The sequence below is a fragment of the Argentina silus genome (genome assembly GCF_951799395.1).
Source record: "Argentina silus genome assembly, chromosome: 11".
In the NCBI taxonomy this organism is placed as follows: Eukaryota; Metazoa; Chordata; class Actinopteri; order Argentiniformes; family Argentinidae; genus Argentina; species Argentina silus.
This window is the reverse complement of record NC_139665.1, coordinates 16,521,557-16,544,949: the sequence shown is the minus strand read 5'-3', so window position 1 is coordinate 16,544,949 and position 23,393 is coordinate 16,521,557. Positions and strand designations below refer to the sequence as shown.

General features: G+C 41.9%; 3 protein-coding genes across 4 annotated transcripts; 1 reads left to right on the top strand and 2 right to left on the bottom strand.

The window, feature by feature from the left end:
* Positions 1-3,256: 3,256 nt before the first annotated feature.
* apoa4a (apolipoprotein A-IV a) lies at positions 3,257-4,920 on the top strand. Its single transcript, XM_083679818.1, has 3 exons — positions 3,257-3,775; positions 3,890-4,040; positions 4,183-4,920. Exons 1-3 carry the CDS (start codon positions 3,736-3,738, stop codon positions 4,766-4,768), a joined length of 777 nt encoding a protein of 258 aa, XP_083535944.1. The 5' UTR covers positions 3,257-3,735; the 3' UTR covers positions 4,769-4,920.
* A 16-nt stretch (positions 4,921-4,936) lies between these two features.
* tomm40l (translocase of outer mitochondrial membrane 40 homolog, like) lies at positions 4,937-9,917 on the bottom strand. The gene is made up of 10 exons (XM_083679815.1): positions 9,874-9,917; positions 8,789-9,000; positions 8,450-8,517; positions 7,987-8,079; positions 7,650-7,751; positions 7,175-7,280; positions 6,809-6,931; positions 6,573-6,649; positions 6,353-6,455; positions 4,937-6,216 (listed from the first exon to the last, which is right to left on the bottom strand). The coding sequence occupies exons 2-10, from the start codon at positions 8,997-8,999 to the stop codon at positions 6,077-6,079; spliced, it is 1,023 nt and encodes a 340-aa protein (XP_083535941.1). The 5' UTR covers position 9,000; positions 9,874-9,917; the 3' UTR covers positions 4,937-6,076.
* Positions 9,918-11,694: 1,777 nt separating this feature from the next.
* On the bottom strand, positions 11,695-22,832 carry LOC310811601 (putative ATP-dependent RNA helicase ddx6). Of its 2 annotated transcripts, none has more exons than XM_083679813.1 (14): positions 22,694-22,832; positions 20,867-21,932; positions 20,656-20,719; positions 19,990-20,094; positions 19,636-19,765; positions 19,220-19,366; positions 18,979-19,073; positions 18,700-18,822; positions 18,344-18,472; positions 18,077-18,193; positions 17,603-17,666; positions 17,101-17,202; positions 16,797-17,022; positions 11,695-15,468 (listed from the first exon to the last, which is right to left on the bottom strand). In XM_083679813.1, the coding sequence occupies exons 2-13, from the start codon at positions 21,055-21,057 to the stop codon at positions 16,805-16,807; spliced, it is 1,485 nt and encodes a 494-aa protein (XP_083535939.1). In that variant the 5' UTR covers positions 21,058-21,932; positions 22,694-22,832; the 3' UTR covers positions 11,695-15,468; positions 16,797-16,804. The 2 variants fall into 2 exon arrangements, with proteins under 2 accessions (XP_083535939.1, XP_083535938.1); XM_083679812.1 differs by having other exon boundaries at positions 11,695-15,460.
* Between the last annotated feature and the right edge of the window lie 561 nt (positions 22,833-23,393).

Genomic DNA, 23,393 nt, shown 5'->3' with positions numbered 1-23,393 from the left:
GAATGTTATATACAGTCTGTAATTCCGTGAAAGATGGCATTGAACCCTCATGAAAAAGATTCCTTGATGCCCTTATCAAACCATGACTTGGAGGTGCAGTCATTACATACCTCTGGCAAAGCTAAATTCCTCCAGATGAGGTTCAAATGAGATAAGGGGCGGTCCAATTTCAGAATAATAATTAAGAATAATTGGGTTATTTGTAATAGTTTTCCCTTTTTTAGCCCCTATAAAGAATGTGATCTAATACATACGGAAGAACATCTTGGTTTTATATCCTTACCCAGGCAGTTGATGGCTGCACTACCCATTGTCTGATTGCTTTTAACTGAGATGCACAGTAGTACAGCTTTGGATGGCGTACCCCCAAACCTCCTGCTTTATATGATAAGTACAGAATATACAGTTGTATAAGTATATATGGTTGATTTGTACACGGTGAGTACCATTATTCCAAATGAAATGAATGAACAAGCTTTGTACTGTACCTTGTTGAAGAAGGTCTCAGGCAACGTAATAGGGAGTCTGAAATACATAATTAAGTCTGGGAAATATATTAATTTGACTCTACCCTTGTTATATAATTTTTGATAAAAGAGGGAGGTAGGACAGAATTAACACACCCAGGTACTTCATACTCCTTAGACCATTTCCATGAAAAAATGCTCTCTAGTTCTCCTGAATTGAAATTGGAGATGGCCATTACCTCCATTGGACATTACCTTCATTTTGTTTTCCATTACTCCAGTTTACAATGTATCCTGAAATAGAACGGAATGTGTCGAGCATCTGCAGGAGATAATATTTGACCCAGTTCTACTACATCACATAAACAAATCTCTTTTTGCTAAGTGAAGCATTTCATCAGTATATGTAAATTGTTGACACCTCCTAGTCACACTAGATCTGTAGTATGCAAGATTGGGAGGAGAGAGAGCATTGTTAAAGAAAACATGACATGTTGAGGTCTTCGTTCAAGCCGTCAGGAAATATAGTTTTGACATCATAAGTCCATTTGCTTTCCAGCTGTAAAAGTTTTGTTTCAAGTTTCAAGGTCTGTGTGACTGTGGTGCAGTAGCACTTTATCAATACCACGAAACTGAGACTTTCAGCTTGGTGCTTGGCTTGGGAAAAGTGCCTATAGCAACAGGAGATTTTCCATCAGCTCTGTGGATAGCGTTCTTGTGTTCGGTGATAGTGACACCTAACTGCCAATGTAGGCTGCTGTAGGTCACAAGGACAGGAGTCAGGAGAGGAAATAAATCACATTGCTGCATCAATAAACTGTTTGGAGTTTGACCGACTACATAGGCCTATTCACCGTTGTTATCTCTTTGCAAGCTGCGCAATTCCGACAAGGAGAAAAACATCCATGCTGGGTGGACTTGAGGTCAGGTCAGGTCCACAGAGGTCAGGTCCACAGTGTCAGCATACCAACAACAAATCCCTAGGGCAAATTGCATAAACATAGACCTGTACTTTGACTAAAGTCTAACTGTTAGTCAGACTTAGGATAGACGTCTAATTTCACCCGTTGCATAACAGTGACTTACACTTGGCTAACCTAAGTACTACTGTAGTACTACTTACCTCGGAAAAGTAAGACACTGAACAGAAAAGAAACATGGTCGCAGATAAGTTAATTGGTATTTTCGTAATTATGCAACTGCAGTAGAAATCTAGCAAATCCAGACTAAACTAGCCTCCCATATCTATCTAGCACTAGATTGACTCTTAAAAAGATGTGCATAGTCAGGCATGCATGTAGCTCCCATGGCAGTGCCCGCAAGTTGTAAAAAATAAGTATTGTTCATACAAAAAATATTTTTGTGCTAAAACAATGTTGGCCATATAAACAAGTAGCCTAGGTCAGTAGGGGAAATCAGACTAGGCTATCCCTAGAGTACTGCCAATCTACCGACGTTATATAGATGATATATTCATAGTGTTTAATGGCCTAAGAGATAAATTATTTAAGAGTGACATAAATGAACAGTTCTAACTTTCACTCTTCACTCTACGTGAATAAATCATTATCCATTGAAGGTGAAGTTGTGAATTAACACTGAGAACAATAAACCAATGTAATACTTTATGCACCTAATTGCAGGGACAGCACCTTCTAGTGAACATTATATGGTACTAGACACACAACTTCATTGACTAATACCTTTTGACAGGGCAACCTCCAGATTACCAGATTAACCATAAACACATTACATAGTATGAAGAAACAAAACTCCAAGCTGCAGCTTCATAATACTTGTCAGTCAAAGAGAATCAAACAGATTTCCCATACTGGCCAGTAACATCTTCTAAAGGAGTTGCTTATCTTATTTCTCAGGGATTAAACTATATTTCTACAAAGGAATTATGCAGGAATACTTATTTTATGTACAGAAACAATTTCAGAACAATCTGAGATGGTGGGTGTCAAGGATTGTTGATTTGACATGAAATGACCCCTGCCTTTGAGATTTAAAATATGCAACAAAAAAAAGAAGAAGAAGATAATTCTTGATTCAAAACTAATTTAATCTTGATTAAAGGTCAGATTGAATTACCGAATCCGAATCCCTATCCAAATGATCAGAACCTAATTTTTCGGTTTTGAAATACCCAGTTCTAAGATTTAACCCAATCTGATTGCCAAAATCCGATCAGATACATTTTAAAATACTGGGCCCTGATGATTACGTATTTTCATGAAGTCCATATCGACACCATGTTTAATCAACATTTTGACAGTGACCAGGGCCTCATTTTTATATTTTTCATACAAACAGGTAAATGATATCAATCTATCTCCAATCAACAAATTAAGCAGCCATTTCACCTCCTCTGAATGTAAATTGTACTGTGACTAAGTAGAATGACATGGTCGTGGCTTGTGATGTAACGGTGTCATGGCTCTGAAATGGTGTTGGAGGGTAATCTTCCCCATTGTGTCAGAGGGTCAAGTCTCCATAACTTGTCACCATGTGGAGTCCAGGTGTGAATCACAGAGGCTGTGATGTGGAAGCTAGGGTGACAGTAGGTCATACAGCAGGGCAGTCACTCCTAGACTTTAGTCTTTATACAGCTCCTAGCAACCTATATACATATATGCCTTTGGAAAGTATTCAGACACCTTAACTTTTTCCACTTTTTGTTGTGTCATAGACTCAATTTAAAATTGATTAAATTAAAAGAAATTTGCCATCAATCCACACACAATACCCCAGAATGACAAAGCAAAAATAGGTTTTTAGAAATTTCAGTAAATTTATTAAAATTGAAATACAGAAATACCTCATGTACATAAGTATTCAGACCCTTTGCTATGGCACTCTTAAAAATAGCTAAAATGCAAAAATGTCATCAACAAATCACTCAATAAGTTGAATTGAGTCCATCTTAATGCAAGGATAATAATTAATCTAATTTTGGAATTAATATCTTTGTTTTCATAGGGTCTCTGATTTGCTTAGACCCGATTTACAGCAGAGCAGTCACTCCTGGACTTTAGTCTTTATACAGCTCCGAGTAACCTATATATACTCACCTCTAACACCTGCACTACACACACTCACTGCCACACAGAGACAAGAGACAAGCCGACCCACACAGGTAAGACACTAGTTGGCTCAAGGAATTGTGTTACTGCTACTACTATTAGGGTGATAAACTGAGTGTAGACCTAATGTTTCATCCACAAAATCTTTCTTTGTTTCTATTACAGTGTGAAGCTCAGTTATGAAGGTCCTGGTGGTACTTGCCCTTGCTGTTTTCACTGGTAAGCATTTTATATCACAAAAATTGTAAATTGTATAGCAATGTATATTGTGTTGGGCCTGTTTATAACAGGAGAAAATAATGTATATTTCTAAAACGACTGTTTCCCCTACAGGTTGCAATGCCAGCATTGTGTTGCAGAACCAGCCCAAGGCACAGCTGGACATGGTGAAAGATGCCTTTTGGGACTATGTTTCCAAGTCAACACTCACCGCTGAGGACACCCTTCAGATGATCAAACAGTCTGAGCTGGGACAGGAAATCAAGTAAGTCTCAAACAACACAAGCACCAACGACAACAACAACAACGACGTATAATGGAGTCAGATAAGAAAGTAACTCTGATAGAGGTGTACTGACTATATATTGATTCACTGTATTGAGCTTGTTCTCTCTCTGTGTCCATAGCACCAGGATCTGTGAGAGTACTGATGCTCTGACACAGTACACTCTAGCCCTGCGTAGTGCCCAGGTGGTTCCTCTGACTCAGGAGCTGCTGACGAAGCTTTCCCAGGAGGCCGAGCAGTTGAAGGCTCGCCTGGAGCAGGACCTGAGCACTATGACATCCCAGCTGCAGCCCTATGCTGAGGAGCTGAATGTCGCCATCCAGAAGCAGATGGAGGACCTGAAGAGGGACGTCACCCCCTTAGCTGAGGCCCTGGACTCTGAGGCCCTGAGGACCATTCTGCTCCAGAAGAGTGAGGAGCTGAAGGGGAGCCTGGACAAGAGTGTGAAGGACCTGCAGGCCCGGCTGGGCCCCTACAGTGAGGAGCTGAAGCAGAAAATGGACCAGAACCTGGAGGAGTTCCAGAAGAGCATAGTTCCCCTGACCCAGAGCTTCCAGGCCCACCTGACTCAGAGGGGCGAGGAGCTCCAGCAGAATCTGGCCCCCTATGGAGATGAGCTGAAGAAGCTGGACCCCTATGCCCAGGACCTGAAAGCCCAATTGGCTGCTCTGTGGGAGTCCTTCACCAGCAAGAGCCAACAGTCGTAAGACTGCCTGTACTTGGTCTCACCTCCAACCTCTGACAAAACACTGACCAAACTATACAACAAACCTTGCCGAGGAATAAAAGACTCTTTACAGCTACAAAACTCATATCAGTGCTGTCTACTATATCAATATAATTTCAACCATATTTATTTATTGTCTCTTTCATTCTACAAAATAAAATTGAAAATGATGCTGAATGTCCTGAATTTCATTTTTGAAACGATTCAATTATCAACCAACATTGTTTTTCTTTACTTCGATTGGAGTATTTGTAATAAAAGTGAAGGAAAACATGCCTAAAGTATAAAAAATAGTTAAGATAAGATTGATGCACCTCATTACAGGGACAGTGCGCCTTGCACATGTACATTGGCTGTGTTCAATTCACCAAGGCAGTTTTGGATACCTAGTCCCCTTACTGACAGTTCTATAACTACCTACTACAGAGCAGCAACACCTCAGTAACAACAGACACATCCTCTTTCTTTCTCACTCACACACTCACACTAAAAACCCAGAAAAGACAGACAACTCTCCATATTTTATAAGAAATGGCATTTATCCTTTTCCGAATAGATATATACAGGTAATATATATGGTTTCATATATATATGTACCATTAAGAAAACGATGAGGAATCAAAACAAAAACAGATTGTGAACCGTCAGATTCGCCCTCTGCCACCCGAAACAGGTCCCTAAACACCCCCCCTCCCCAAAAAACTAACATGAGCACAGACATTTTAATTTACTTCATGCCTTGACAGACCATACAGTAAAAAAACAAAACAAAACAATAGAACAGAAAAACCCACAGAGCTAAACAAACTGGACAGGCACAGACCTAAAAACAAAAAAAAAAGTACTGTAATTTGATAGTTTCCTAACAAACATGTTTTTTGTATAGACAGTATTCTGCTGTCTGTCTCTGTGTGTCAGTCTCTGAAGTCTACGGCCACTGTCAAATCTCATCACCACATTGTCCTCAAATTCTCTGACCAAGTATCTATTTTACCCAAATATTGATCATTCCATAATATAGTACTAAAGTCGTATTTTATCTACATATTAATGTTAAATCTTTCAATGATTTCATCTGTCAACACATTTATGCAATGTGATCCTTGACACTTTGAAAACCGATAAACAACGATGGACTTCTTGGTCAGAGATGGGGACAAATATGGTGATATGAGACTGAGCGGTGTGTCCAATCATTGTCTGTCTGTCCTTTCTGTGAAGTCCGTCAAAGGGCTTTCTCTCCCTTCCCTTCCCTTCCCTTCCCTCCCAACCCCCAACTCTGGTGTGTCTACCCGATGGTGACCCCGAAGCCGCATTGGAACTTGTTCTTGCGATGGTTGAGGAAGGCGCCAAGGACCAAAGAGAGGGGCAGCGGAATCAGTTTCTTCTCTAGCGTGGCTCCTACCACCCAGTTACTATCTACCGAACCTGGAGGAGGGAGAGATGGAGAATGAGATGTGCAAGTACAGGATGGACGAACAACGCAGTGGAAGGTGGAAATACACATTCAAGAGACATTCAAATTAAATCTTCTAAACATAGCATCTGTTAGCCTGAACTATACCTTTGAAGAGTAAATTGGCTTTAGGCACATCTAGCTGGTAGCCAAATGATACACTGGTGTCCTGCATGCGGGTGCTGGCCTCAAACTCCACGCCGACCTGCAGCTGTGGGAGCGCAAGACGGGTGATGATGACGTGAACAGACACCAACAAACCACAACACTGGCACATCACACAGATTCAAAACAGGAAAACAGAGAGTAAATGGAGGTTGAGCAATACCTGGTCATTGGCTTTGTGGTAGTATGAAGCATGTGCCCCTGCTCCTCCTAGTGTCAATGTGGCGATGAAGTTACTGCCTGAAAAAGATGGGAACATACATGCTGAATACTCCTATAAAATGTGATTTCAACTTAATTATCATAAATGGGGCTGATCTCATAGGCAATTGATCTACACAACTCTGTTGCTAACTGCTATATTGTTACCATCCTCCAATAACAGCCAGTCAAACTCACCTGTATATCTACCAGCCAGAGACATGACGGTGCCCTCCTCTCCTGGCCTGCGATGGTAAACCAGCTCCCCTCCCAAAGCCAAGGACGGGGTGATGGACTGGAGGTAGTGTGTTACAATAATACCTGAGAAATGGAGATAGTGAGGAGAAGCTGAGCATTAGATCAAGTTGTCATTTTGGGTGGGAAAAACCCAGGCCCAAATCAAACTCAATTCTGGACTAAAGACCACCTTTAATTGAGATTCTTAATTGAAAGTGCTTTCTAGTCCAGAATCTAGGCTCAAGAGATCTTTATAATTGATTGAATCTGACATGTTCACCATGGTTACACAGCATTGAATACAGAGGTTGATAGAGGAGAGATTACCAGAGCCTACAAGGACGTCTGGGTTGCCCAGGGTTACGGCTGCGGTGAAGTCCTCTCCCCGGAACTCAGCATCTCCTTGCCAGTTCACAAACTTCTGCTGCTGTGTCTGATGGCATCAACACATTCATCAATTAGAAAAAAAGAAGTTTAATGGTAAACATTTTCTTTTTCAAATCACTCAATCTCTCTGGTCATTTTGTGCAAAGCCAATGAATGTTCCATAGTCCTGGGTTGTACAGTCATAGTACATAGTCCTGGGTTGTACAGTCATGGTACATAGTCCTCGGTTGCATTGAGTGTCTCACTTGTTGCATCAAAAACATGTTGTGGCTTTGAACAGTACTGCATATTTTGGTAGTTTGGTGTCAATGTGATGGGAAAGTTTTGTGGTTCAAACTCTTCAAAACATTGTTATAATTCATCCCCACATTTCGGACAGACTAAACAACATTTCTAATCCCATAACAAACTGTACCTGGAAGGCCAGTTTGGAGCGGACTCTGTTGGACACTTGGTGAATGACCTGGGCGTTGAGGCTGCCGCTGTTGTCCATGTCTCCCACCATGACTGGAAAAGACTTAAAAACAAAATACCATAATACTGTTACTAAATGCACACATTCTAGACACAACGGTCCAGGTTTCCAGCCCTAGATTAAACCTAACCCAAAACTAAACAGTAGCTTCAGTGGAGAAAATCAAAACTATCATTTAGTCCAGGACTTGGTTTAATCTGAGCAAGGGAAACCACCCCAACGTATAACACAAATACATCTGAAGACTAGGCTAAGGTCAAGGCCACTTAAATCCTACCTCTGCTGGACCCATCTGCTTGGTGCCCACGTAGGTGGAACCAAACCGGTAGCTGGAGTCCCCCAGGGTGCTGAGCGTTAACGTGTGATTCACCTAATGGAGTTAGAGATGGACAGTCACAATTAGCCTTAACAACAATTAACAATAGCATCCGCTACACCATCTTGTGTGAACATCAGCTCGTTCATAGTGTCAAATAAAATTACAAAAGGGGAGGGGGGCATGTACATGCACAAAACAAATTTTGTTTTTGAAAAGCTGCCTGAGAACTCTAGCATCTATCCTTTGGAGAAGGTCCAGGGATGTGCAAAATAATCACACAAAAACTGACTCAATACAAAATATGTGTTATGATTCCGAAATAATTCCTAGCAGGAACAATCAAATGTGGCACAGGATTTCAAAACACAGAGCACTTCTTTACCAGTAGAAAATAAATACATATGTAGTGACCTTTACTGACCTGGAAGTGATTGCTCAGGCCCTTGTTAACAACTAGCCTTACACCCTCCATCTGCATGGGGAACACCTCTGAAGAAGAAAGAGGTGATTAACATTGAGACAGGTAGGATGGAGACACACAGACACAGAAGTGACAACACAACTCCTGCCATTACAAATCGTTTCCTGTCATTCTGTGCATCAATGCAAATGCTAACAGATATCTGACTTGTGACTGCAAAAGTATGGCTGCAATCAACATACTCTAATCACCAGACCAAATACACAAGCATCATTGGACTTCCTCAAGATAAATGAGGAAATAATTCAAATCATTAGATAAAAAGAGAGCACTGTTTACCTTTGCACTTGCGGTGGCACTCCTCAAACGCGCCAGGGTTGGGCAGAGGGCTTTCTGCCTCGTCCTGCTGGGCACCGCCAGCGGGCAGGACTGGTGTTACTTGTGGCATACTGAAGCCCGGTGGTACTGTCATCCCTGGGGCGCCAGGACTGCCACCAGCAACTGCCGGTGGCGGCGGGTTGGGAGAGCTGGCAGCCAAAACACTGCCCATTCTGGAGAAAAGGAGGAAGAGATAGGAGAAGGGGTTAGTGTGTGGTGAGACAGGTGCAAAACAAGAGGAATGGATGCTGGAAGAGGTGGATCTGGAAGATGAGAAGGACATTTTAGAAGGAAACGTTAAATCACATGACTGGACTGTATGAACTTGAGAATATAGGTGAGAGGGGTGGGTATGAAGCCATGCCTTTTCACAACAGAATAATGGGGTGAACAGCAATGTCTCCGGCAACAACAGCAACATCCGCATGGCCTGGAGTATATGCAATTTTCTCTAGGGCGCATGGGCTAATCCCCATTGATTGCTTGCTTGATTGATTGACTGTTTATTGGCGCTACATATAACTGTACGTCCATAGCTTGCAATAACGTGCTATTGTCAGCTACTGAACTAGTATGCTACTGAGACACCTTACTATTTTCATTAGCTTCGCACATCTCGCCCTTCGCTAGTAATATTTTATGGTTCTGTTGATGGAGGGCAGGTACCATATAGACTCTAGCTATCCATATCACGCAAGCGGACGTCACGCGGACGTCATATGAAATTAATTTACAATGACAGGTTCTGAAGACGATTTATCATTTTATCACCTGTGTGAATAACCTGACTGCTCACTTGATATGTATGCCGGGCAGTTACTTTGGGAAGAGGCAAGGCGCTTCCATATGAGCTAAGCTAGGCTAACATTAGCTAAATGTATGGACTGTTCACTTCACATCTAATGATAGCCTACCCTCGTGTTCTGGATGCCGTTAGTGCTACAACCAATTAAACCACCAATTTGCACGACCATAAGCTCTGCAAAGACATAATCTACGAGTTTTCTATTTTGAATTAAACCTCGTGTTATAAGACTGCTACTCACGTTGTGATTTCCAGAGGACGATGCAACACCCGGCAGTACCAACGAAGAAGAAGCCCTCGAACTGTCATGAGTCATAGCTAAGGCCCGCCTATTTTCTTGAGGTAGCACATTGATTGGGCAAATGAACCATTCTCTGAATAATGTGTAGCAGAAACACATGTCAATCTTTGAGGAAGCAACCAGCATTGAGGAACCAGGCGTTCGCATTCTAGGGCGTGGTTGACCTTTTCTGACCACACCTTCACTTATAGACAATTGGTTGCGAGAAATGTCCATCATTCAATAACTGAAATACTATTGGACAGAACAACTTCCGCCTTTACCAACAGACGCTCGATGATTCGTTTTGTTAGTAAAGGAAAAGGGACGCTGTTTTCTAATAAGACAAAAGGACACGGTTGTCAAGGGCTGAGGGGAGGGTCAGCACTATTCAGAGAATACCGATTGGTGGATTAGATGAGTCATTAGTAGGCTTGGTTTCAGTGCAGGACTAGTGGGCTAAAAGTAAAAAAAAAAACAGTTGTGAAGGTCAGTGACGGTATAGGGGACTTGGGTCAAAGTCACAAATGGTTATGGAACAGCTCTCCACACCCGTATTTCTCTAGAATGTTAGATTTCCAGTCGACCTAGCTCAGCAACACTCCCCCCTGTACAAGTATTGGCCCCTCTGCCTCAGTATCAAACAGTATCTTATCAAATCATAAATCTACTCATGTATCCTAGTCTAGTGCATTATGGAAACGTGGTGAGGTGTTGTGAGGTATTTGTGGGGTCCTCAGTTGACAGCACTTACCCCCCTCAACCTCCTACGTAGATGTAACAGTATGTGGCTGTTCATCAGAGGAGGCTGATGGAGGCAGAAATCGGAGGATGAGCTCACTGTAATGCATGGAATAGCATAGAACAACAAACACGTGTTTGATACCATTCCTCATTCCATGCATTACAATGAGCCCATCCTCCAATTTCCTCTTCCACCAGCCACCTCCATTATACATTGTGGACACATGCCAATGTGAATTTTCACAAGAACTTCCAATCGCCTAAGAATATACTGTGTAGCCTCCTTCAGATTTCAAGACTGGGGTCAAATTACGAGCATGTCCTCAGGCCTAAAAGTTGTTCTTCCACACAGGCTTAGTTAAAAAGATGACTTTCATAGCAACATATAAAAGACACAATGAAAAACATCCAAACACTTTGAATTTCGGTTCACTTTTATTAAGTTTCATAACCCCCTGCATTTATTTCAATGTCAGTTTAGGACAGAGTGACAGAAGTAGATAATTTAAAGTATGCTTTTGTATTGCTTGTGTCTAGGGAGGGAGGGGGGGTAGGGGATAAGCCATAGAGAAGTCATATCTCTCTATGGGATAGGCCAAATTGACATCAATCACATGGAATGCATACATTATAATGTCATATGTAAATCAATGCTGACACTTTACCAATTTACCATTACTATGACCAGGAGATCAAGCATACCATGCTCCACACTAGTGGCTGACGAATTGGCATGGTGCTGTGGTCTGATTTGTAAGACATGTTCAATGGTTAAACCTGCCTGGTCAAAGTAAAGCGATATCAGTCAGGTGCGTCAGAAAGCTGTTTCTACTTCTCACTCTCTTTATGGGGCTGAACAGGTATGAATAACAAATGAGAAAAAAAAGGAATAGCCACCAAGGTGTACGGTGTAAATTTTCCAAGTACAATTAACTACAGAAAACAGCACTTAACTGAACTCTGAAATGACTTAATCTCCCCCCCTCGACGACTACAGAAAATGTTTGCTTTTTTTTTTTTTTAACCGCTACATAGCCCAAGGTATGTGTACATGGCCAAATGGAACCTCCGGCTATCTTAAATTCCCAACAAGTTATTATGCAGTTTTAACAGTTCACTTCTGATTGTGACTTTTGACAAGAAAATTAAAATTTCAGGACCACTTTGTTCTGTCCAGGTTTTCAGGAAAAATTAGACAAATCATTTTTTTCCCAGCTTAGAAGAATTCTAAGAGTCTCAGCATGTAACATGTGAGCATTAAAGTGACACATTGTTATGATAACTCCAATTCCATTGACTTTGTGCTCCTAGAGACACATGAGACTTCACCAACCAATTATTATTACCATTACAAACTTGGGATAAGAGACAGTCTGGTTTCAGATTTATCTGTACCAGTTAAACACTTTTTTCCAAACTCCAATACCATGATAACTACTTTAGAGTAGCCTATACCCAAACTCCTTGTTCCCTTACCCTTTCCCCACCACAGAATTTGAATGTGAACATGGTCACTTTTCCCAAACGAATTAAAGTTCACAACACGTAATCCCCCCCCCCCCGCCCGCCCGCCCCCTCCCTCCCTCATTCACACTACATGTGACCCGGTCAGTGGTCAAATGCACACACAGATACACATAGGATTAGACAGTGACATACATCCAGACATTTCCCTGACGCCACAGTGACAAAAGACTGGTCTCAGCGCTTAACAATACCAATATTTCTAGTTCTCCTGTGTGACCACTGATCTATAAGAACTGTACAGGTGAAGGGAATAAGGAGCAAACTCCACCGTGGGATAGCTAAGGGTCTACACTGTATGACTGACTTGTTCTATTCTTGCTGAGTATGGGTCACAAAGGAGGCTAGGAAAAGGAGGCAAAGGAAAACAGCCCTCAGAGTCTTAAGACATTGCATGTCACCCTCACAACCACAGACCGACAAAAACAACCAAACATTCAGTTACATATAGACGTTCACGCTCAGCCATTGAAACCCCTTTCCAATCACACACAGTAGCCATTCACACAGACATACAAACATGACAGGATACAACTACACCCCACCTTCCCCACCACACACACACGCATGCATATACACACACACCTCACTTACTACTCCCCCCACCACTCACTCTTCCATACACACAAACAAAAAACATTTACTGACAGTCACTCATTCACTCAGAGCACACAAAATGCCATAACATAACATTACACTTTTTGGTTTTGCTTCAATGTAAATCCTGAAAGTCAGCATTTAAAATCAAAACAAAAAAAATCAAAAAAGAAAAATCAAATACTCTCAAATAAACTACCTCCACCATGAAGCAAATACATAATGTTTTTGTCATTGTTAAGTGACTTTTGTAAACTAAACTCATTTACAACCAATTTTTCCAAAATTATTACAACCACCTCGTAAAAAGATTGACCTAGCTTATCAGTATATGACTGCGCTAGGTTAACATTACTCTCCAGTACTAAAGAACAGGCAAACCAATGGTCAAAATAAACAATTTTCTTTACCCAACATGTACTTTGGGATTACTGACAAATGTGTTGGTTTTCTAATCAAAACAGTTGCATCAGCTCCACTGCTGTGCTGGAGTTCTTAAGTACCAGAGAGCAGAAAAAGTTCAAGATGCCTTAACAGCACCCCATATTGAAGACTTGGCGCTCGCCAACCAAACCCAAAGTTTTAACCCTTCCCCAGAGCCCCACAATGCCCCCCTCCCTGCTTACTGCAGCAAGCATCATCAAAAGGATTTTTTTTTTTTTTTAAAGCAAAAATATCTGATATTTCTCTCTGCTTTCATCATCCACAAAGCATCTTTAAGGGACAAAAAAAGATCACAGCTGCCAGTTTGAAGATGCTACAATTTAGCTTTCAAAATATAATTCTGATGTGAGCCAACCCATCTCACTCAAGAATAATCCCTCAGATTTTCACAATCGCAATAAAGCTGTACAGAAAGAAAAAAATAATAATAAAATGGAACAAAAACTGCAACCTCCCCACCAAGTATTATAAATGTAACATTTTAAAAAGTAACATTATAAATGAAAGATTTGCCATATTTTTCATTTTTGCAAGGTTTTCATCTCTTATGCATTCTCTCGTGGAGGTAGGGTATGGAACATTATCAAAGAGCTCTGAGAGGATGGGAAAATAAAAGCTTTGTTTCTTGTTACCTCATTGTTTACTAGTCAAAAATATGTTGAGCTTGGCATTTACCACTGGGCTTCAAAGTATACATTGGCATTTCATACATTCACACAAACCTTAAGCTTCAAATATGGGGCCGAAAAAAAAGAAAAGAAAAAAAAACTTTTAAGGGCACCAACAAAATTGCCACAGTTTTCCCAATGGGAATTATCTACCTAAAAATAAAATACTTTCAGAGGGACTCTGGCACACAGAAAAACAAAAAAAAGCACACCGTAGAAACATGTCAAACCATTTTGTTTTGCACAAAGAAAGCTGCGAGCGAGCCCATGTGGTATACTAATCATGAATCTCTAACACCACCCTGTGAATCTTTCACAAATGAAACGCAATTATGACCAATCAGATTGTAAATTCAACCAGCTCTTTCAACAGCTGCAGATAGTGACATTAACACATAACATCCTTGTGAGTGTCAATTCATGCACCACTGTAAAATATAAACTAGGATAACTCATGAGAGAAGTTTTTCCCACTAAATGGCAGCACCAGCTCAGTAATCGGTTGCTACTGGTGACTTGTATTCACGTGAACTGCTCCTGGGCCACTGTGAGATTGTTAATTGATGGGGGAATTCTAGTCCTGCGCTTGCTTATATCGATGTTAGAATAGCTTCAATATGCTCTGTCGGGTTGTTTTTTTGTGAGATTACTAATAGTGACAGTGAAAACAGTCACGTAGCGTTTTAAAGTAAAGCTGCCCTTTTTTATTTTTTTTATTGCAATGTTCACATTAAAAGTACTGTCACAGTCTGGATGGCAGTCACAAGTTTGAGCCTTGTTGTTATTGTACACCTCAAACAGGACCAAGATTCCCTACAGGGAGAAATGTATGTACAACGTTCTACTTGCATAATGGATTATCTGAATAAACCAAACTTACAATTCATCTTAATTGTGCTCGCATTCTGTCTATCCGTTGTGTGTGAGAGAAAAGACAGAAGGACAGAGAGAGAGAGAGAGAGAGAGATGAACGAATAAGAGTGCATGTGGGAGTAATTAAGGCACTTGAGTGACAAAAGGAGCGTGAGTGTAAGCTTAGTGGGCATGATGGCTGATAACAGAGAGCCATTATAAACATGAACGAGTCTCCCATCTTATCTCTACACTAGCTGGCCATAATAACGTCTCAAAGGACGACTTTATCAGACAGGTTCATGACAGCTTGGATCACTATTTGCATCATGGTTGTCTCTAAAAAGCATGCGTTCCCTTGCCTCTCCGTAGTTATGGTTATGGAGTATCACATTGCATTACCAACAAGTCGAGAAACACTAGCCTATATGGCTGAAGTCAAAAAAGTACTTAATATACATCGATTCACAGGGTGCAAGGGGCAAGTTAGCTTTGGTGCAAAACAACATGGTTAGAATATTTCGAAGGTCAAAATCTGCAGGCAGCTCTTAAAAAAAAAGAAGAAAAAAAGTAAAAAAAGAAAAAAGAAAAAAAAGCAACCAACAATTACATCCGGGTGACAAGGTTCTGGAAATTATCATTGTGTTTGAGAAATGAGAAGTTGAGTTGCCTGAAGCCTGTGTGCAATAGCAGAATTTTGTGCAAAAGCCCGGTATGTCCTATTGTCCTAGATGGAAAGACAAGATAGCAGGGATTAGCAAAATGGGTCACACTTTACACAAATCACAATACTGATGCTACATCCCATTTCTCAACCCTTCTCCCAACGTATGCACTTGTGCACTCCCCCGCATGGTCCTCTGTGGCTCAGTTGGTAGAGCATGGCGCTAACAGCGCTTAGGTTGTGGGTTTGTTTCCCGCTGGGACCATATATACTGACTCATTGCAATGTAAGTCGCTTTGGATAAAAGCGTCAGCTAAATGGCATACATTATATTAACAGCATAGGATTGCTCTAAGCATCCATGGGCTCTTCTACCAGCCCTTCAGATACATGTAAGGGAGTGCACAAGACATAATTGAGGAAATGGGAATTGTCTTATGACAGATAGCATGACTCCATCCACACTGCTCTGTCTGATAACTTTTAATTAATATTAAATTAAAAATAATTGTGAGAAAGACATAAAGTAGCCTGGCTAAAATATGCTCGGTCAAAACATTATCATGGTTACAGCGGGACAGACAAACTTGAGTTTCAGCCTCAAATACAAAAGTTTCTCTCAAGCGATTTCTTAGTTACATTATTGTAAGACCAGCCAGGAATCTTGAAGTTGAGGCTGCAGTAGTATGATGATTCAGCTTAAAAAAGGCCCACACCAGCCAGTTTTGCTTCCTGGCTTTTCTTGAAGAAAAAAAACCCCTCAAGAACAGATGCAACGAGTAATGATGTTACTCATTCAGAGCTATTTGGGAAAGCAGGCCAGATAAAGCTAGGAGCAATTCTCAAAATGTGCCGAAATGTTTGACTCAGTCGCAAAAAATCCGGTGAAGGAAGTTCAGAGGATTATATTTGACTCTGGGCGCTAACTTTACAAACAGGCTACTTTGGAGCATTGTAGCTGTATGAAATGTCATACGTCACAGCAAGTTAAGAAAATAGAATGCATCTGCTAAAATATGCATACTTTCACCTAAATGGCAATTTTCTGACTTGAAACGTGCAGCACCAGGATGTCATAACAGCTAAAAAAACCCGATATGGCCGATGTGGGCCTTCAAAGAGATGCTTCGTGACTAAGTCTATATTTTTGGGGGCAAAGGCCGGCGGAACGGTTCTGATGTGACGGCACTATATTCCGACGGATGCAGAGAAATACAGAAAAATCCACAAATTTGCAAGACAGGTAGTTCAGGCAACGCAATGTTAGAATGACAACACCTGTTGTAAGACAATGGGGAAAATGGTGGCGAAATGGGATCCAGCATGAGATCTGCAGCTGTAGAGATCCACGGCTGGTTGGCCTGGCAGATCCAATTGAGAGAGTGACTTACTGACTGGTTTAGGGGTTGTGTGGCTCCCCTTGTTGGCGACCCGTCTTCTCCTCAACCTCCTCTACCTCGCAGTCAGCGGTGTGGAACTCGGCCACGTACAGGCTCTTGTCAATGCTGCCGGGGATGGGCTTGATGTCGGTCACCAGCTGGTCCTCGATGGACTTCAGGTTGAAGCGGTCCTCAGAGGTGATCAGGTTGATGGCCAGGCCCAGGTGACCAAACCTCCCTGAGACAGAGAGAGAGAATCAGCATAACTGGACATAATATCATAAGAAACACTCAACCGTAAAAGACGTTCACACACCTGATCTTCCAATGCGATGCAGGTATGTCTCAGCGTTCTTGGGGAAGTCAAAGTTTATCACGACATTGACCGCCTGGATGTCAATACCTCTGGTGAACAGATCTGTTTGAAACGGTCACAACAGGGAAACATTTTATTTTTTTTTTCATCAGTTCTCACTAGCTGTAGTAGCAGTTGACGATAATGCCAACTATTACACATAAATAGTTGGCATTATCTCACAAACAACAAATCAGGGAGAGCTTCACTACATTACACTAGTATGTCTTCTACCTCGTATGCTACCTCTTCACCCCTGCTACCCCCCTGTTCTCTCCTGCTAATAAAATAAATTTAAAAATAAATTTAAAAAGCCTACTGGCATGGTGTGAGCATTTATTACTTTGTCTTATGATGACTGTTGGATAGATTCACTTACTTAAACAAATGTATTGTAGTAAGTCGCATTGGATAAAGGCGTCTGCTAAATGCCATAAATGTAAATGTAAGCTTCAACACATACCAGTGCAAACAAGGTTTCTGCAGAGTCCGTTTCTGAAGTCGTGGAACACACGGTTTCTGTACTCCTGTGAGAATAAGAAACCATAATACACAAGTTCTGGTCACTCAGCACTGAACACAACATCTGCCTTTGCATCTCATCACTCAGCACTCATGAGTTAATTAGCACAAATGTGCAAGTACTGTCTTTTTTATATTCTCAACCTCTCTCTCAAGGTTAGTCTCCTCTCTATTCAATATGCCTTCATTAATCCCATGGGGAAATTAATAGATAAGGCCTTGTCAATAAACTCTTGCTGCAGCACAATTATCCACCCTTTTCCTGGAGTGTGGACCAGTGGAGTCCGCCACATGGACCATTAAAAGAATTGAGTGGTATAAGAGAGGTGGTGGAAGCCAATCCTATGCTTTTAAATTCACATGGGGAAGTGCATACTTTGGGACGCAGCATCAAATGCTCTAACTGGTCTCTCACCTGCATCATCTTGGCGTGGATGTAGAAGCAGGAGTAGCCCAGCTGGGTGATCTTCTTGGCCAACAGTTCAACTCTCTGGGTGGAGTTGCAGAAGATGATGGACTGATTGATCTGCAGCTGTGAGAGAGAAACACAATCACAAGAGGAAGTGTGAATATCTGAAAGGCCCCGTATCAAAATACCAGGCTACAGGTCTGTCCAAAGAGCATGCTATTCAAAGTGTGTCTTCACTTCTGGCTGTGCGTGTGTATGTGTGTCATGGCCTACCCTAGAGAAGAGTGTGTTGAGACAGTGGACTTTTTGCCTCTCAGTGACATATGCGTAGTACTGGGTGATGCCCTTCAGAGTCAGCTCCTCCATCAGGTTGATCTCATACGGCTTCTGCAGGTGCTTGGCCTAGTGGAGGGGAGAGGGAAGACAAATAGAGAAGGAGGACAGAGAATGGGAGGAGATAAAAAGAAGGAAAAAAAGGACAGTTTGAGGGTCAGGAAACGGATTCCTTAAAATGTCAACAAAGGCTGCATGCACAGTACAAGTAAATGGATAACTGCAACCTGCAGCCAGAGATGTGCAACACTGTTGCCACATGGCCCTGGGCCACAGGTCGGCGCTGCACTGCTCACCATGAATTTCTGCACACTGATGGGGAAGGTGGCAGAGTACAGCAGGATCTGCCTGCCCTTGGCCAGGAAGCTGATGATATCTTCGATGAGCACCACAAAGTCCTGAGACAGTAGCTTATCCGCCTGAGAGGTAGAGAAAAGAAAGAGAATGTCAACTTCAAAGAGGATGTATGGCTATAAATTGTGCCGAAGTCGGAGAACCCAAAAACAACACAGAGCAGCGAGCTAAAAACAAGTTGCAGTTGCTTGTCAATGGCCAGAATGCGTTCACACACTAACCTCATCCATCACCATCATCTGGACTCTATCCACTTTGGCCACGCCCTTCTTTATCAAGTCCAGGATTCTGCCTGGCGTGGCAATGACCACATGCACTATGAGAGAATCAGACACCGCCATGAGTATGGAACATACCAGAAGACAGAATGTACCAGTGGCTATTGAGGGCAAATATTTTGAGCACACAAATCATAACTGCTTGAAGACCAACAAGACTGAATGTGATGGTGCTGGTCATTACCGGTCTCATCCAGGCGCATGATGTCATCTCGCAGGTTGGTGCCACCCGTGGTGGCCATGACTTTGACTCCGCCCAGGTGCTTGCTGATCTGGATGCTGATCTGGCTCACCTGTAGGGCTAGTTCACGAGTGGGAACCATCACAATGGCTAGAGAGAGAGAGAGAGAGAGAGAGAGAGAATGAGTGAGACAGGCAGAGGGTAAGCACAAAACAAGGTGGTTTGTGTTTGTGTGTGTGTGTGTGAGAGAGAGAGAGTCAGAGGGGAGAACAAGACATGGTAATTGGACAGAGAGTGAGAGAGCAAGGGAGACGGACTGAGACAGACTAATGGTACCGTTTGGTTTGACTGCAAGAGAGGGACTTGCAGACGTGAAGACAAAGTGTCACAGATAAATACATAGAACATCAGTCTCTCACCCTGTATATGGTCTTTCTTCAGGTCTATTCTCTCCAGCATGGGGATGAGGTAGGCCCCACTCTTCCCTGTTCCGTTCTTGGCCCTGGCCAGGATGTCCCGTCCAGACAGGGCTATGGGAATGCTCTCCTCCTGAGGGGGAGCAAAACTCAGGGTTAACATACCTTATGGCCACAGACAACACTATGGCTAACTTGTCAAGACATGCAGCATTTTCACCACAAAACATCACCAGATACTGCTCAGGGATACAATACACATAAGGTAAAGTTATGAGTTAAAGTAACAGTACAGTAATCATTGAGTTGCAGAGGTGCTCTGTGGGTAGGGATACGACCAATCAGTGACCTCCATACCTGGATAGGGGAAGGCTTCTCCCAGCCCATCTCAAAGATGCCCATCAGGAGCTCACGTTTAAGACAGTAGTCCTCAAACTCATTCCCCTTGGTGGACGTCACATCCTGGGGACAAAATAATGAAAAGTTTAGACTTCAGAAGTTCCTTGGCTTGAATACATTTAAAGGCCCACTTTAAAAGGTAATGTTGATGTTTTAACTGATACATGACATCCTGGTGCTGCACAATGTTATTGTATAATGATTCAAGCCCGAAAATTGCCATTTAGGTCAAATTATGTGTATTTTGGGCAATACAGTATTTTCTAAACTCCTCCTAAAACGATTTCCCACGTGTCGTGATGCCTACAACTTAAGACCTCCATAGTGTGATGTGGCTAGCCTGTTCGTAAAGTTAGTGTCCCAAGCCAATTATCCAAATCCCCTTCACTGGCTTTTTTGCGACTGAGTCAAACAATTCTACTAATTTTATTGAGATAGCTATGTCAGCTGTTACATTCCCAATTAACTGTGTGAATGACAAACCGCTCTGTGCATGCCTTAGATTGTTATTATCAAGAAAGGCCAGGAGCCAAAAGTGTTTGGTGTGAGCCTTTAAATACACAGAAAGTCTTGGGAGCCAATGGAAGACTTGAAGGATGCCAGCTGCATTGCACCACAACTTACTGAGGTTCTGACCCTGGTGTCTTTGGGAGGGAGCTGTAGACTCTTTTTCCAGTCATCTCCAAACCTAGGAAGGAGGTGTCGAGAGAGAGAGAGAGAAAACAGAACATTTGATAGTTTTCATTAGAGTAAGCCATATAACAAGAGCAGCAACACAGATGGGTTTTTGTTTTTTTTCCATTGAGAGAAACTTGGGTGGAAGAGATATTGATACCTAATGCCAGTTCCCTCCTGGGGGGCACCTCCTGCTTTAAGGGGTACACCTGGGGCCTTGCCTAAATGAGAGCCCAGGGCTAGGGGTCCTGATTGGGGAGATGCCGGTTTGAGCTGTCCCCGAAGCTGCCCATTTTGCTTGTTCAGTCCCATGACAACAGGGCCAATATTCTCTGTTCTTGCTGTTGCCATTTCTTCTTTCCTTTGTGTTCTTCTTTACGAAAAGTTCTTTCCTCTTAGGTGTTTTTTTCTTCTTCTTAAAAAGCCTCTTCAAAAGTAGAAAAGTCTAATAAAGCATTAACAAACAATATTCTCTATTCTTTTTAGTCCAAAGCTTTTACAACAGAAATCTTATTTGTAGTATTTACATATACACACGTACGTTCAGTTCGGTCCCCTTCAACTAGAGTGACTGACGTAAGAAAAAAATAGTCTTTATACAATAGCTCTTCCAAATGAAGAGAAATGTGCATTCATATGCATAAATATACGATACCTGCACACAATATAGAAAATTATATGTGAACAAGTATCAAGGAGTTTAAGTCCTGCAATAGAACAGCTAAGGCAATTTGAACTGAGGGAATAGAATTTGCAATATAATCTTGGTTCAACACTTCAGTTTCTCTTTTGATTTAACAACAATATTTCCTTGTTTTGCTTTGAGTCCTTGAAATTGCTCAATACATCTGTCCTTGGAAATAGGTTCTCAAACCTTTGTACAAATATTTCCACAAAATCATATGGTCCTTATTGTTCAATATTTGTTTTCCTCTCTGTGTGTATGTGTCCGTCCACATGTGAATGAGTAGTTTTCCTGATGTTGAAAAATAAGCAAGGGGGACTGCAGTCCAAAAGCAAAGTAGCTTTAAGTTCCCCCTGGGCTCCTCAATGTCTGTGCCCTCTGCTCCAGGTGTGTCTCTCTCCCTCCTCTCTCGTTGACACCACAGGTCTTCTGTCAAAGTGTGTGTGTGTGTGTTTGTATGCGTGTGTATGTGTGTGTTAAGTGGGGGCGAATGCAGCTCGTTTCCTCCGCCAAGTCAGCCAGCAACTCAAACCTGTGCCACCTGGCAGGAAGACAGAAAGCAGGGGGATTGATTTCAATAAAACAGAAAAACACGGTGCAACTCGACTTTTCTCAGGTGTCCGCTCTACTGTGTGATGTTCAATTTCCAAAAACATGAACGATAGAACTTAATAGTTAGCAGCCATATAGATTGAGCCTCCTACAGCTAACTGTTATTGCGATAATCACGTGCATTAGAAATTAGTTTAACCCCCCCCCCCCCCATCCCCCAAGTTCTGACAGCAAATAGTGGAAGTACTGTATTCGCCTTTAAGTGACGGGCATAATATTTGTTAATCTTGAATGATCAGGTGCGACAAAGGCCATTCAAGCTTGCCTTCAGACAGAGATTTAGCTCGTTGTCCAGCAAGCTAATTTAGCATACCAAAGTACGTAGCTACCTATCCACAAACACTGACCCGTGGCTATAGTTGAATAAACACTAGTAGGAAAGTCAGACATATACCGGTAGTTTAGCTAGTTACCGTGTAACTTTTGTAATATCAGTAACATATCTGCTCATTAGCAAAGTCAAGGCCTTGGCTAAGCTTAGTCTGCGATGCCTGTTCTTCGTGATTCAATGTGCTCAGCTACTAGCTAAAAGTTAGCCTTAGCTAGGTAGCCACATTAGGATTACTATTCGTTTAGTACGGCTAGCAGGCTGTCATTTTCTGTTAACGCTGGCATGCTAGCTATAACGACTCATACGATATCTGTATTTATACAATAAAATAAAGTCTAAAACACACACAAAAAACTCACCTTTCCTTCCTTCTGATGTTATGTCTTATTTAAACTTCACTTGAGATCAATTACTTGTTTTGCGGTCAGGTTTAATTCGCAAATTATCTGGAAATAAATCGTCTCTTTGTGTTTGTTCCTGCTAATTCAACATGGTCGCCTTCTTCTTCTTCGCCTTCTTCATGGTCCTCCTCTGCGATTTAAATCACACATGAGGCACTAAACCGATGCTGCCATCTACCGAAAGGTAACCAGCTCAGTCAGAGAGACTGGTTCAGCAAAGAGTACTACAAGACCCTCTTTGGGATCAGTTGAGTTTAGTTATGTCAATAGATCTGTTTTAGGGTTTGCATCCTCTTTGGTTATGTCAAAGATCCTCTTTGGTCATGTACATGTCAAACCATATACATGTATTTTATGAAGGGTATAGCATTTGAGTTCCCTGATCAATACACATTTTCATTAGATATATTGCATTTGGTTACAGTACAGATCCCAATGAGCACATGAAACATTGATACAGTTATTTCAAATGAACCATTTCAAAAGTTAAAGTGAGTTGTATTCATGGAATGTACTACTCATAATGGATCCAAGCATTCGGTAGCTCCCACTCACTCTTTGTAGCAGTGAGCACACACACCAACCAGCAAATGCTGATCAGGGTTCATCGACAGTAGTGCCAGCCATTATTGAGAGACACCTGCCAGGGCACGGTGTG